Below are 13,417 nucleotides of genomic sequence, written 5' to 3'. Positions count from 1 at the left end.
TCTCTCTTGCTATCTTCTGCCGCTATTTTCACGCTTACTCCTCCTCTGATCTTGCTATTTCCATGCCTCCTTTCCTCACACGAACTCACTGCACACCCCTTTCTTCCTAATGTCTATAAAATGGTCTAATCGTACACAAATCTCAAGTTAAAAACGTGTCTCGGTACTATAGGGGTTTAAAATAGTGGCCATTAATCTTGTGACCTCCATAAAGCCTACCTAATGTCTATAAAATGGTCTAATCGTACACAAATCTCAAGGTAAAAATGAAGCCCGGTATTGAAGAGGTTAGCCTATTTTTCTTTGTATTTTCTACCATGCCCTTGCTGAACTCCTGCCTGCCGTACCGTGCCGTGCCGTGCCGTGCCCTCATCACAGTCTCCTCACGGTCTCCTCGTCGCCGGGCTTGACCTGCTCAACACAAGGACATGCAGCGCCTTGCAGACCCGCCATCACGTGACAGGTGGTCGATAACGAAGCTAAACGTAATAAACTTCTTAGTATATGAGTGAGTTGCTTCGTGTGTCTCTCTCCGTCTTTCCGTCTCTCTCTCTTTCACAACTGAGAGGAACTGTCGTACACCAAGATCACTTCATATTTCTTTCCTTCGCAATTTGACATCAGTGCTTTTTTGCTTTGTGTTCATTTATGCGTTTCTGTATCTTGTTTTTCTACATTTATTTCACTGCCATGTATAGGCCTATTTTTTTCCAACTTTGCTTTTTTTTTCCTGTGTTCTTCGGTTTTTTTAGTTATTTTTGTATTTATTTTAATTTTTTCATTTCTATTTATTTATTTATTTATTTTCTTTTCTTTTTCTTTTACTCGCTTTTTGATGTTAACCTCTTCAGTACATGCCGCGCTTTCCTGTTAATTCTGGTTACTATTTGATGATTTTATACAGCTTCAGAAACTTTTACGTGCAGATTGAAATAGTGAAGACTCTGGCCATTAATTTTCTGAACTCCATAGACCCTTCCGTACGTGATCAAAATCTTCTAATAATGCCCAAAACTCAAGGTAAAAAAAACATGCATCCCAGTAATGAAGGGGTTGATAACTAGACAGAATCATTATCGTACAACCATGGTGGATTAATATTTCGTTCCGCCATAGTTCAGTTGAATGTCTGTCTCCTTTCTTTATGCTTTGTTGAAATGGAGGAGCAATTAACGTATATACCTGCATGACTTAATTTTCTTTCTTCTTTCGTATTTTTTGCTCAGTGTGTGCGTTTCTTTTAGCTTTCTGTGAACGATTAAGTGAGAGAAACTGTTTGTAGCATCTGGTTTAATTATTTTAGTCTTTCTTATTTCTTTTTTATAAAGCTCAACGTATGTCTTTTCTTTTATTTTTTCTTCCTTATTTTCAGCTCAGTGTTTGCTTTGTTTTCTTTGTGTTCTGTGAGTAAAAAGAAAGGAAAAAGGTGATTTAAAGTCTCTCATTTGACTGTCTAGGTTTGTTGGTATAAAGTGACGACATGAATGCTGAGAGACGCGCCAAATTGATCGTAAACTGCCAAGGAGAAAGATGGAGAAAGAAAAAAAAAAAAAAAGCAGACAAGAAGAGCTATTTCTGCACTCAAGAAAACTTAATGGAAAAAAAATGAGCATGACCACAAAGCTTTTGCAAACAGTTCCCTGCGCGCACACACACACACACACACACACACACACACACACACACACACAAAGAGAAGGAGAAAAACATCCGTCACGAGAGCCGAGGGAGTGTAAGTGAGGGAAGAGAGGGGGTGGGATGGGGGGCGGTGCGTGTGGCTCCAGACGAAGGCCCCACGTGGCTCATCACAGGGCGCGGCGCCTTACCTCAGCAGTAGGCGCATGCGATGGATCCTGGCGGAGGGCGTGGGTTTACCGCCGTTGTTTTCCTTGCGGCGAGGCGTGGCAGGGGTCGCCGCCGCGCGCCTTCTGAAATATATAAAAAGTCCAGGTTAGGTACGTATAATGAAACCCAAAAATTTTGTACGTACAAGTGCATGCATAAGTATATTGAAATAAATAAATAAATTTTTTTTTTTTTTTTTTGCCCTTGGCTGGCCTCTTCCTACGTAAAAAAATAATAAATAAATAAAATAAAAAAATATTGAACACCAAACTGACTTTGTACACGAAGTTCCAAAGAAATGAAGGAAAGATTGCTGTACGATTTTTTGAAAGACACACGCAAAATTTCATGCACGTAGAGAAGAAAGTAACAAAATCAAACAGCAGCGACGTTATAATCACTCACGAGTACTTCCTTTATACACGTTATGAATCAAAACAACATCATCTGCCAATATCCATCACTCAATCAAACATCAAAGACCGATTCAAGATACTACAAATACCACACATTTCATCACCACCACGGCATCAATGAAGGACTTATCAAACTTATCAAACCAGAAAAATATTAAAAAGTAAGCAGACGAGAAAAAAATATGTTTAAGAAAGAAAATTACATTATAAAACTTCAAAGTATCAACATTAAACTTTGGTGATCTTAGGCAAAATGATTTAAGTCTTTCGGTGCGTGTTTGACTAAGAAGTAAAAACAAAAACAAAGCAAATAATAAATAAAAAAAATAAAGGAAAAAAACATCATAAGTCAAACGACAAGATCATTCACCACTTTCCTGTAAGAGCCTGTCGTGTTGTGCCAAACGATTACGCCTGATAAAAAAAAATAGGTAAATAAATAAACAGATAAAACGTAAAATGGAAAACCTAACCTAACCTAAATAAATAAATAAACCCAAGAAAAAAAATAATAAGCCATTAAATTTCCCACAGTCAATTTGTTCTCATAATTTCCCCGCAAGAGTTAACCATGTCATATTAAAAGCGATTACACCTCTGAGCTCATTTCTCATTTCAGTCTTGAGGCAGTCCACCCCTTCAGTACCATGACGCGTTTCCATATTCCTTCTGGTTACCATTTGGTGATCTTATACAGCTTCAGAAACTCATGTGGGGGATTAAACTGGTGAAGACTATAGCCATTAATCCTCTGACTTCCATACACCCTTATTAGTGTCAATAAAATGGTATAATGGTACACAAATTTCAAGATAAAAATGTATCCTAGATTTTATACAACTTCAGAAACTTACGTTGGGGATTAAAATAGTGAAGACTGTGGCCATTAATCATCTGACCTCCATAGACCCTTCCAAGTGTCAATAAAATGGTCTAGTGGTACACAAATCTCAAGGTAAAAATGCGTCTCAGTACTGAAGGGATTGAAATAGTGAAGACTTGTGGCCATTAATCATCTGACCTCCATAGAGCCTTCCAAGTGTCAATAAAATGGTCTAATGGTACACAAATCTCAAGGTAAAAATGTGTCCAAGTACTGAAGGGGTTAAGTGGTTCATTGTCTCGTGGTGTCGGGGCGGGTCTCGATCTGTGTGCCGCTGGTCCGGTGGTTAATCTGGTGTTCGCGTGTTTGTGTCGCCCCGATGTGAGTGACTGCCTAGTTTTACGAAATGTGTTGCTTTTTAGGGAGCGTTTTTTTTTGGTACGTCGCATAAATCTTACCTTGAAGGAGTGAAACTTGATAAATGTAGTGATTCTGAAGTAACGCATGCGCGAGTACACACACACACACACACACACACACACATTACCTATATGCATTGCTCAAAACCATTCCTTACTCTAAAGCAAATTTCTCAACCACAAAACTAATTATACAACCAAAAATATTATAAACACTTAAGTATAGGTACCACACACACACACACACACACACACACACACACTATGATGGAATGCAAATGACTGGCTAGTAGGTTTTTTGTTACGCAGCTAATACCACACGAGTCTCCGGCGCTCCTGATACACTGTGCTTGAGTCAACTGTCCTCGTGATAAACCTTTAATGCTTATTGAGATTACATGGCAAGTCCTTCCCTGGAATGTTGCATACTTTACTCAGTTGTTGTGGAGCGTGGCTTGTTTATCTATTGCTGTTGTTGTAGTAGTAATAGTTGTTGTTGGTATTTGTTATTATCATTATTATTATTGTTGTTGTAATAGTTGTTGTTGGTATTTATTATCACTATTATTATTGTTGTTGTAATAGTTGTTGTTGGTATTTGTTATTATCATTGTTATTATTGTTGTTTTTGTTGTGGTTATTTTTATCATTATTATTATTATTTTTATCATTATTATTATTACTATTATAATGGTACATGAATTCTCTAGGCGTTTGAAATTTACTTGTTTTGCAGAATGAGCAGTTTTGAGAAGAAAAAAAGAAAAGAAAAGAAAAAGAAAAGAAATAAAAAAAGAACAAGAACAACCAATAACTATACTAATAAATAAAACAATGCAACAACACCACTAACACCACAAAAAAAAACATCAAAAAATTTCCTTTCTCCAAAAAGGACGCGAGAAAAAGAAAAGAAAAACGAAAAAAAATGAAAGGGTTTGGATCGTGTTGGTTAAGTTTTCTCATTACCCTCAAAATCACCTTTCATGCAGGGAATTACAGACGCCAGAGTCACGTGACGCCACCAACACTTTATTCCCGGAGCTCGAGTCACGCTGGACGCTCTCTCGTTACTCAAAGGTATTCGAACCCACTATAGGCCACTCACCCGATGCTCTGATGTTTAAAAGTATATGGGAAACAATCACGGTAATAGTTTAAATTGAGTGACTGTTTATATTTACGAGTTTTTTTTTTTCTTCTTTATTTAATGTTTACTTTTTTTCTCATGTTTTAAAAGTATAAATAAAAAAAAATACCAACTAACACCAATAAGATTAAAATGCAACAAACGAAACAAAAGTAATATTTAAGTACGTTTTCTACCAAAGTACTTTAGTTTAACCTCTTCAGTAGTGGGACACATTTTTACCTTGAGATTTGCGTACGATTTGACCATTTTATTATCACTAGGAATGGTCTATGGAGGTCAGAAGATTAATGGCAACACTCATCACTAGTTTAATCCCTAACATGAATTTCTGAAGCTATATAAAATGACCAAATAGTCACCAAAATGAATATGAAAACGCGTCCTGGTACTGAAGGGGTTAACGAGGGTTCATATCCGCGTAACTTTTCAGCTTATCGTGTAAAGCCAAGTAATAAAAGAAAAGTAGGAGTTACAATCAAATGCACGCAAGTTGGCAGCTCTAAGTGAAGTAAATGAGCTTGTTGAGACACTTAACGCCACACACTCGTTCACGAGACACCAACACTGGTTCATGAAGCACTCGAGTGATTTAGAAACATGAAGCACTCCCTCGCTACACCACCTGACTACCACCGCCACCGCCGACAACTACTACTATCATCACCGCAACCAACACCAGGCTACTACTATCACCATCACCACAACCACCAGCACTCACGCAGTATACACCACACCAGTCATCACATTGTTGCAATCATCACGGGCACATCACCGCATACACCACAAAGCACCACATCACATCCATCAACTAGAAACATCACACCACACACCACCACATTAAGAAGACTCACCAACACTCAGAAACCTCACCACACACCACACAGCACCACACTCACGATCATGCACATCACACTACGTAACCAACAAAACACCAAACTCACCACAAACACTGACACACCGTACCACACTCTCCAGGAACAGATGCGCCCTTGCACTCACCCAGTCTGCGAGGAGGACTGCCCAGGCATGGAGGCGACAGCGGCGGCGGCAGCGGCTGCAGCGATGGGGCGTGGCTTGGCCTGGGGTCTTCCTGGGGCAGTGGTCAGGGAGGAAGGGTCTTTTCTTGTCCATCTAGAGCGCCCCATGTTCTATTAGTGTGTCGTTTCTCCTTCCAAAACAGAGGTACAACTGCCACTAACTGCGATCATTTTCCCTCCTGCACGACTGTTATTGAGGCCAGCAGCGGGTTTTCACAGTGTTTACAGGGGTTTTCAGGGATATGCAGGGTCCAGGGGTGTTTACGCGAGGCCTCAAGGGTTTATGAGCATTCTAACGTTGTATTTTTCAGAGTTACTGGCGGTGATCAAGGGTTCCGATGTCACAGCCTCGCGAAAGTCGGTGGTGCGGCGTCCCAAGTGAGGCCGCGCTGGCGTCTGGCAAGGTCCACTTCAGTCTCTCCCTCATTGTCTATTGCCGTGACGTGGCCACCTTTGATGGTTCGCTATCCAGGTTTTTCTTTCACTTTTCTATCCTGATTGGAAACTATCACACTGGTTATATTTTCCGCCTGTCACACATCAATTACTCTCCGCTTTTTAAACATAGGTCAACAAGATTATCGCTCGGCGCTTCTCAAATAACGCATTATCAACTTTCCTTCACTGTCTCTCCCGGCGGCCATCAGAGATTGTGTGGACTGTAGCAGCGGGAGAACACAAGATGAAGGATGTCCAGAGAGGGAACCGAGACACCAGAGAGCGCAAAATACCGTATAATAAAGAGCCACTATGAAGCAATTAAACTTATCACTAATGACGCCCGTGACTACTAACTACTGATCTGACTCCGCGGTGTGCTGCCAGACGTGTTACACAGGGGGAAAAAATGTCGTACACTACCCAGGCACGTATAGAAATTATTGTACACACAGGAACACTAAAAATACATAATTGAGAATGGAAGAAAACACGTGACAGCTCTAGTGTAAAATGTAACAAGGCTGTGTTCACCTGTATCAAGAAATCTGCGTAATCTTTCAAAGCTTTCTATTGACTCTATACAACCCTTATAACTGAGTCTGGTCCAGTCATCTATACCACTCGCTGACATTAGTATTTCCTACCGTGCATTTTCCATTATAGTCAGAAAACCGAAATGAATTAGATATGAGTTTTGAATATCTAACTTATAGTCTAACCAACACTCAACTTGGCGAAACTGAAGCTGCTGCTGTTACCCCTTCAGCACTGGAACGACGCATTTTTATCATGAATTTTGGGTGTGATTAGACGATTTTATTGACATTAGTAAGGGTTTATGAAGGTCAGAATATAAATGGCCAGAGTCTACACTATCCTAATCCCTACATAAGTTTCTGAACTTGTATAAAATCGCCAAATAGTGAGCAGAATAGATACGAAAACGCGTCATGGTACTGAAGGGTTAAAAACAGAAATATATAGAACTTAGGGAAAAAAGACATCGCATTGGAAATATGAATAACGTTTAAAAGTTCACAATAAAACCCATTACTCCTGAACCTTCTATAGTTAAGTTTACATTTGATTTATTACTGGAATCCTGAACAGAAGTGGTTTATGAAGCTGAATATTGGGAAAGTAAGATTTAAAAAGACCGTGAATAACTGAGTGGGGGCGACAAAGAAATCCTCAGGAAGAAAACACGGCAAAGGAACAAAGATTAAGACAGATGACAGCGGAAGTATAAGAAGCGAAAGGAGGGAATGAAGGGAGACAGAAAGAGAGAATAAGAAGTGAGAGAGCAAGGAAGAGTGGGGAGAAACGACATGGGTAAAAAGTATAATTGAAGAAGGGAGAGGGGAAAGGAGAGAGAAAAGAGGGGAGAAGTATTAGAAGTGAGAGGAGTAAAGAGAGGAAGGGAAGAGAAACAAAGACTGAGAATGCATGGGAGAAGAGGAAAGGAGAGGAAAGAAAGGGTAACGTAAGAATAGAACGTGACTAAATGAGAGAGAGAGAGAGAGAGAGAGAGAGAGAGAGAGAGAGAGAGAGAGAGAGAGAGAGAGTGTGTGTGTTTGTCAGTTGACCTTTGACAGAATAAAATTTCTCCATATTCTCGTCTTATTATTCATATTTTCAACCTGACATTATATTATTTTTTTTCATGGAGACCAATCTTTTTACCGGTGAGAGAGAGAGAGAGAGAGAGAGAGAGAGCAATTGCCTTAGGTCATAACAGTCAACTCATATTCTTGTACCAGAGTTTTACATATGCCACAGAAAAAAGAGAGTAAGACCATGAGCCGTCACGAGATAAACAAGCAGCCAGACAGACAAACAGACAGAAAAAAATCTAGACGCTAAAACAAAAACAAAAAAGAATAAAGAGGTATCAAGACATTTTTCTTTTATTTTGGCTAACTCATTATTTTTCTTTTAGGGAACCAACACTCAAGTGGGTCTCTTCTTTAATATTTTGTTGCCCTTCACTGGCTTCTCTCACTGACACAACACGATCAAAACACTTAAAGAAGAAAAACATGAAAAAACAACATTGACCAAAAATAGTAGGTAAAGTATATCAAAATAGATTCATGACGAGCAAATAACAAGGAAAACCCACGAAATAACAGCCTTAAGAGGATAACTCACACTTGCACCGGACAGAATCCCCTCAAAAAACGAAACACTCTGGAAACACTTAAATTTTATACGTGGTTTCATTAATCTTCGTTTTTTTTTTTTTTGTGATTAACTCCTTCAGTACCATGACGCGTTTCAATATTCATTCTGGTCAGTATTTGGTGATTTTTATATAGCTTCAGAATCTTATGTGAGGATTAGAATAGTGAAGACTGTGGCCATGAATCCTCTGACCTCCATAGACCCTTCCCAATGTCAATAAAATGGTCTAATGTATACAAATCTCAAGGTTAAATTGTGTCCCAGTACTGAAGGGGTTAATAATCTAACTGATTATATAACTAACTGACTGACTGAATGACCAACGAACTAATTTTATCAACTAAGTAATTAACAAACTAACAGACAAACAGAAGCAGAACACAGGGAGAGGAACACGGGACGAATAAATGAACACGGAACACGAGAAATAAAAGACACTCGACAGAACACAGCACAGAACACAGGACACACGGACACAGCACAAGAGGACAATGAACACGAGTTAGGCCCTAGACACAGCCAACACACGAGACACTACGTAACACAGATGCACTACCCCCAGCCTGGCTATATACACGCTTGCCTCACCACAAACACACTAGCAGTGGACTCTTATCAATACTCGTAAATCTGAGGCAAACAAAGAGCAAGGGAGGAGTCACAAGGAGCCACAAGGAGTCACAAGCCACTACAACGTCTCATCTGGCTGCTGACGGGGCGCGAATCTTAAGGGCACTAGCACACGACACACGCCTCGCACATAACACGTCTGACACTCCACTACGATTCTGTTCTGGTCTATTTTCTCAAAACACTTCCGCGCTGTACTTCCGTGTTGTTGAAATTTAGTCCTTTTTAAGTGTTTATGGTGACAGATTAACAATATTTCTGTATCATGAATGGGAGAAACACTCGTGAGAAGCAAGGCAATCATCTCTGGCTTTGGTAAATAGAGAGTAGAGCGTTTTAGAGTACGGTGGGAGTGAGTGAATGAGTGTTCTGTCCCACCGCCAACTCTCCCACGCTGACCCACTCGAGAGGACTCAGTTCAGAGGAGGCGCTGCCGGCGGAGACTGGCGGAGGTGGAGCAGCGCGTGTTAGCGTCAGAAGACCTAATGACTGGACGGTGCAAGCGCTCGTGTGTGGGTGTGTGTGTGTGTGTGTGTGTGTGCACGCCACCCAAGCACCGTGCCAAGGTCTAGTCAGGCTTCAAAAAATGGCCCGTTGGTGACATGCAAAAAAGAAAAAAGAAAGAGAAGAGAGAAAGAGAGGGAAAAAGTATTATATCTTCATCTGTTTATGTTAATATTTTCCTTTTTTTTTTCTTTTACTTCGCGCTTCGAAAAATGGTTTATTAGTGTCATGCAAAAGAAAAAAAAAGGAAAAAAGAAAAGGAAAATAGGAAAAAATATCATAACCTTATTTATTTATATTGGTATTTTTCTCTCTCTTTTCTTATTTTCGTCTTTCTTCTTATCAGAGTGATGCTTTCCAAATTTGTTCACTGGTGCGTTTATATATTTCTTCTTTGTGTGATTATTTTTCTTTTTGATGTTCGTTTGTGTGTGTGTGTGTGTGTGTGTGTGTGTGTGTGTGTGTGTGTGTGTGTGTTTATCATCCTCCTTGCATGCTACTGTGCTTTGCTTTATTTACACGAACACGAGAAAGAGATCACACACACACACACACACACACACACACACACACACACACACACACACACACACACACCGCGTGACTGGGGTGTGCGGGGTGGTCACTAATGGGCGACATGACAATCTGCCTTCGTAATTATGTGAATATCCATCTTTGCATTTTATTGTTTTGTGACAAGTGGTGTGTGGTGGCGTGTGTGGTAGTGTTTAGTGGCGTGTGGTAGTGGTCTGTGGCGTATGTGGTGGTGGTGGTGGTCTGCGGCGTGTGTGGTGGTGTTTAGTGGCGTGTGGTAGTGGTGGTGGTCTGAGGCGTGTGGTATTGTTTGGTGGCGTGTGTGGTGTTTAGTGGCGTGTGGTAGTGATGGTGGTAGTCTGTGGCGTGTGTGGTAGCGTGTGGCGTGTGTGATGGTTGTTTGTGGGTGGTGTGTAGTGGTGTGACTGTGTGGTAGTGTTTTGTGGCAGGTGGTGTGTGTGGGTGTTTGTAGGTGGTGTGTGGTGGCGTGACTATGTGTGGTGGTGATCTGCGTGGTGGTGTGTGGTGGTTTAAGGAGCTGAGTTGTGATAATACTGGATAAAAGACTGTAATTCTCTGTTTCCTTGCTTCATTACTTTCTTTGAGTCTAAAACTGCTCTTATAGAATGATTTGATATGGCAAGTTAGCTAGCCACTGGTCACTTGGTCACTCCACTGGTATCACCCACAAGTAACACAAATAAGCTAAAATAGAACAAATGTAATGCGAAATATGAACAAACAGACAACAAAAATACAAATTAATAGATTAATAAATAAGAAAAGACAACAAATAATAAAAGAACACTTGCATAGACTGAAAGAATAAATAAACTGCTCTCAAATTATAAAAGATGAAAATCAAACACAAGGCATCAAAGAGAAAGAAAAGTGCAAGACATCAACAAATAAAATAAATAAATATACAAAAGAATCTACCGGGAAAAAAAACAAAAACACATCGATTGAAAGCGTCTGCATATAATTATCTCCAGCCATTACCCAGAGATTCTTTTGAAGGAAGGGAGAATGACGTAAGGAGAGGGAACGTTTGTAGCCAAGGAGTGTGTGTGTGTGTGTGTGTGTGAGTGTGGGTGGATGGGTCTCTCTCTCTCTCTCTCTCTCTCTCTCTCTCTCTCTCTCTCTCTCTCTCTCTCTCAAGTCAGCCAATGAAAGGACTATTCTACCCTTATCCCAACAACAACAACAACAACAACCTATCTTGCATTCCTATCCATCTACTCATGACCTACAATAACACACACACACACACACACACACACACCTCCCTCTTCCCGTTCCTGACCATCCCGCTCGTGTCCCCGTGGCCAGGCAAGGTCGAGGAGACTATACAATAAATAGCCTTCCCCCTCCCGTGTGCCGCGTCGCCTGATCACGATATAGAGGCTGAGAGGCTGAATGTCTCCCGTAGCACGCATCCCTGACTCACCCGCGTCCCTTGCCTCGCCTGCCTCCTTTGCCTCTCGCACTGCAGCACCCACGGGTCATGCACAGCCCTGCGTGTCCCCTGCTGCAGTGTGGTGTTTTGTGAGTGTCTTTCACGGTTTGGGGACCAGGAGAGAGGGGGAGAGGGGAAGAGTGCTAGGATTTGAGGGTCTATTTAAAGGCCGTACTTTTAAAACTGTTTGCTTAGCGTGGCCTTTGTTTTCTCCGGCTTTCTGCAATTTGGTACTGTTAGCAGCAGAAACGGTGAAGGTCCGATTAGGTTAGGTTTTGTTTTCTTTTGTTTTTCGGCTTGATTTTCACTGCGGTTTTCTTGTTCTGGTTTGTTTGTGTGTATGTGCAGTGTGGCGTTTTGTGAGTGTATTTCACAATTCACGGTCTGGGTAGAAGGAGAGAGCGGGGGGGCAACCGGGCAAGTGCTAGGGTTTGAGTGTCTAAAAAAAGGTCCGATTAGGGTATACTTTTTTTTTCGTTGATTTTCACTGTGGTTTTCTTGTTTTGTGTGTGTGTGTGTGTGTGTGTGTGTGTGTGTGTGTGTGTGTCAAGAAGAAAGAGTGGGATCTGAGTACATAATATAAAGACTGTTATATTCATCAGTGCCTGTTTTACCGTAAATTTTCACTGACGCATTAAAAGCAAAAAATGTTAGTGAGTAGCTGACATTTGTTTCTCCTGCAGGGAACTCCAAGCAACAATCTTCTCAGCACTGCTACGGCTTCCTCTCAGGCTTAATAAGATTGTGTGGCGTCGGATTAGTCTAATTTGGCAAGACATCACTGACAGCTAAGGAAGACACTGTGCAAGGTAAGGTCCTCCTTCCCGACACACGCTTCGCATCCTGCAGTGGTGAGAGGCGCCCCTGCCTGCTAGTCTGTCTACCTCAAGGAATATACAAAAATCCTAGGTCTAGCCTAAAGTGGCTACTGGATCTCAATTTGAATGCGTGGTGTCAGATCTTGAGGAAAACCGTGAGCTATCCTTGTAATAACTGCGCTGATCAACAGAAAACAAGAATTATGCATAAAATCAAGCACGTTATGAATAAGCTACAATAGGTCTGAAATCCAGGAGCCACTTTTAGAGTAGACAGTATAGTTGGGCTTCGTATCAGCATTCTGTACACGGGACAGACGCAGGACGAGGTGTGTTGGCCAGACATCATTGATATGACACGTGTCGCTTACGTCTCTTCTTCACTGTCTTCTAGAACGATATCTATCTCACAAATGTAGGCCTACCCATGCCCAGTTCTGGTTTAGGCTTATAGGAATTGATAAGATAGTTTTCTTCTAATGGTATTACAACCAGCTATATTATAGGTGACGAGAGAGAGAGAGAGAGAGAGAGAGAGAGTGTGTGTGTGTGTGTGTGTGTGTGTAAAGTCCACGATGCGACAACACGTGAAAGGAAAGTGAATTGAGTCCTTACGAGGAGATTACGTGTGACTGACTGACTGATAGTACGCGTGCCTCTCTGCTGCCTGCCTGTGTGTTGTGGCTACTGCACGGTGACTTGTGTACTGCTGTGTGGTATGTACAAAAGAAAAGCGTGTTCTCCTCCTCTCCTTCCTCTTGTAACTTTTCTCTCCCATAAATCGGCTAGACATTTGAGTGCAGCGATAATAACTTTTCTTAACATTTATTTTTCCACTACTAAACAATATTAAACGCAGCCATCCGCGATTTTTTCCACACTCCACTAGTTTCTAAGACTGTTTATTTGGTTCGAGTGACAGATTAACAAGATTCGAACATCACTAACAGGAGAAACAATCTTGAGAGCACGGCTAATCATCTCTGTGGCCTTAGAAAATAGTCGAGGTTCAGGCAGGAAGGAGGGAAGGGGGAGGTCTCCTAGAGGGTGGAGGAGAGGAGGGATTGGAGGAGCTAATCACAGAAATACTCATGAAAAAGTATTTGACTGTATAGGAGGAGTAGGATGTAGGTTATAAGGAGTGTAAGGCGGGG

General features: G+C 41.2%; 1 protein-coding gene across 6 annotated transcripts in view; it reads right to left on the bottom strand.

Moving 5' to 3' along the window:
- Positions 1-5,801, bottom strand: part of LOC123503208 (dynein intermediate chain 2, ciliary-like) — a 36,378-nt gene extending 30,577 nt beyond the window's left edge. For 4 of the 6 annotated variants that reach the window (XM_045252751.1, XM_045252754.1, XM_045252755.1 and 1 more), the window contains exons 1-2: positions 5,656-5,801; positions 1,827-1,928 (exon numbers count right to left, since the gene is read on the bottom strand). In XM_045252751.1, coding sequence (XP_045108686.1) covers positions 1,827-1,928; positions 5,656-5,801 — 248 coding nt within the window. Of the gene's footprint in view, positions 1-1,826; positions 1,929-5,597; positions 5,627-5,655 lie in introns of those variants that run through there. The other 2 variants (XM_045252753.1, XM_045252756.1) reach the window with 2 other exon arrangements.
- Between the last annotated feature and the right edge of the window lie 7,616 nt (positions 5,802-13,417).

Source organism: Portunus trituberculatus, chromosome 13 (genome assembly GCF_017591435.1).
Source record: "Portunus trituberculatus isolate SZX2019 chromosome 13, ASM1759143v1, whole genome shotgun sequence".
NCBI classification, from domain to species: Eukaryota; Metazoa; Arthropoda; class Malacostraca; order Decapoda; family Portunidae; genus Portunus; species Portunus trituberculatus.
Note: the sequence above shows the minus strand (reverse complement) of the source record. Positions and strands in the feature narration are given on the sequence as shown.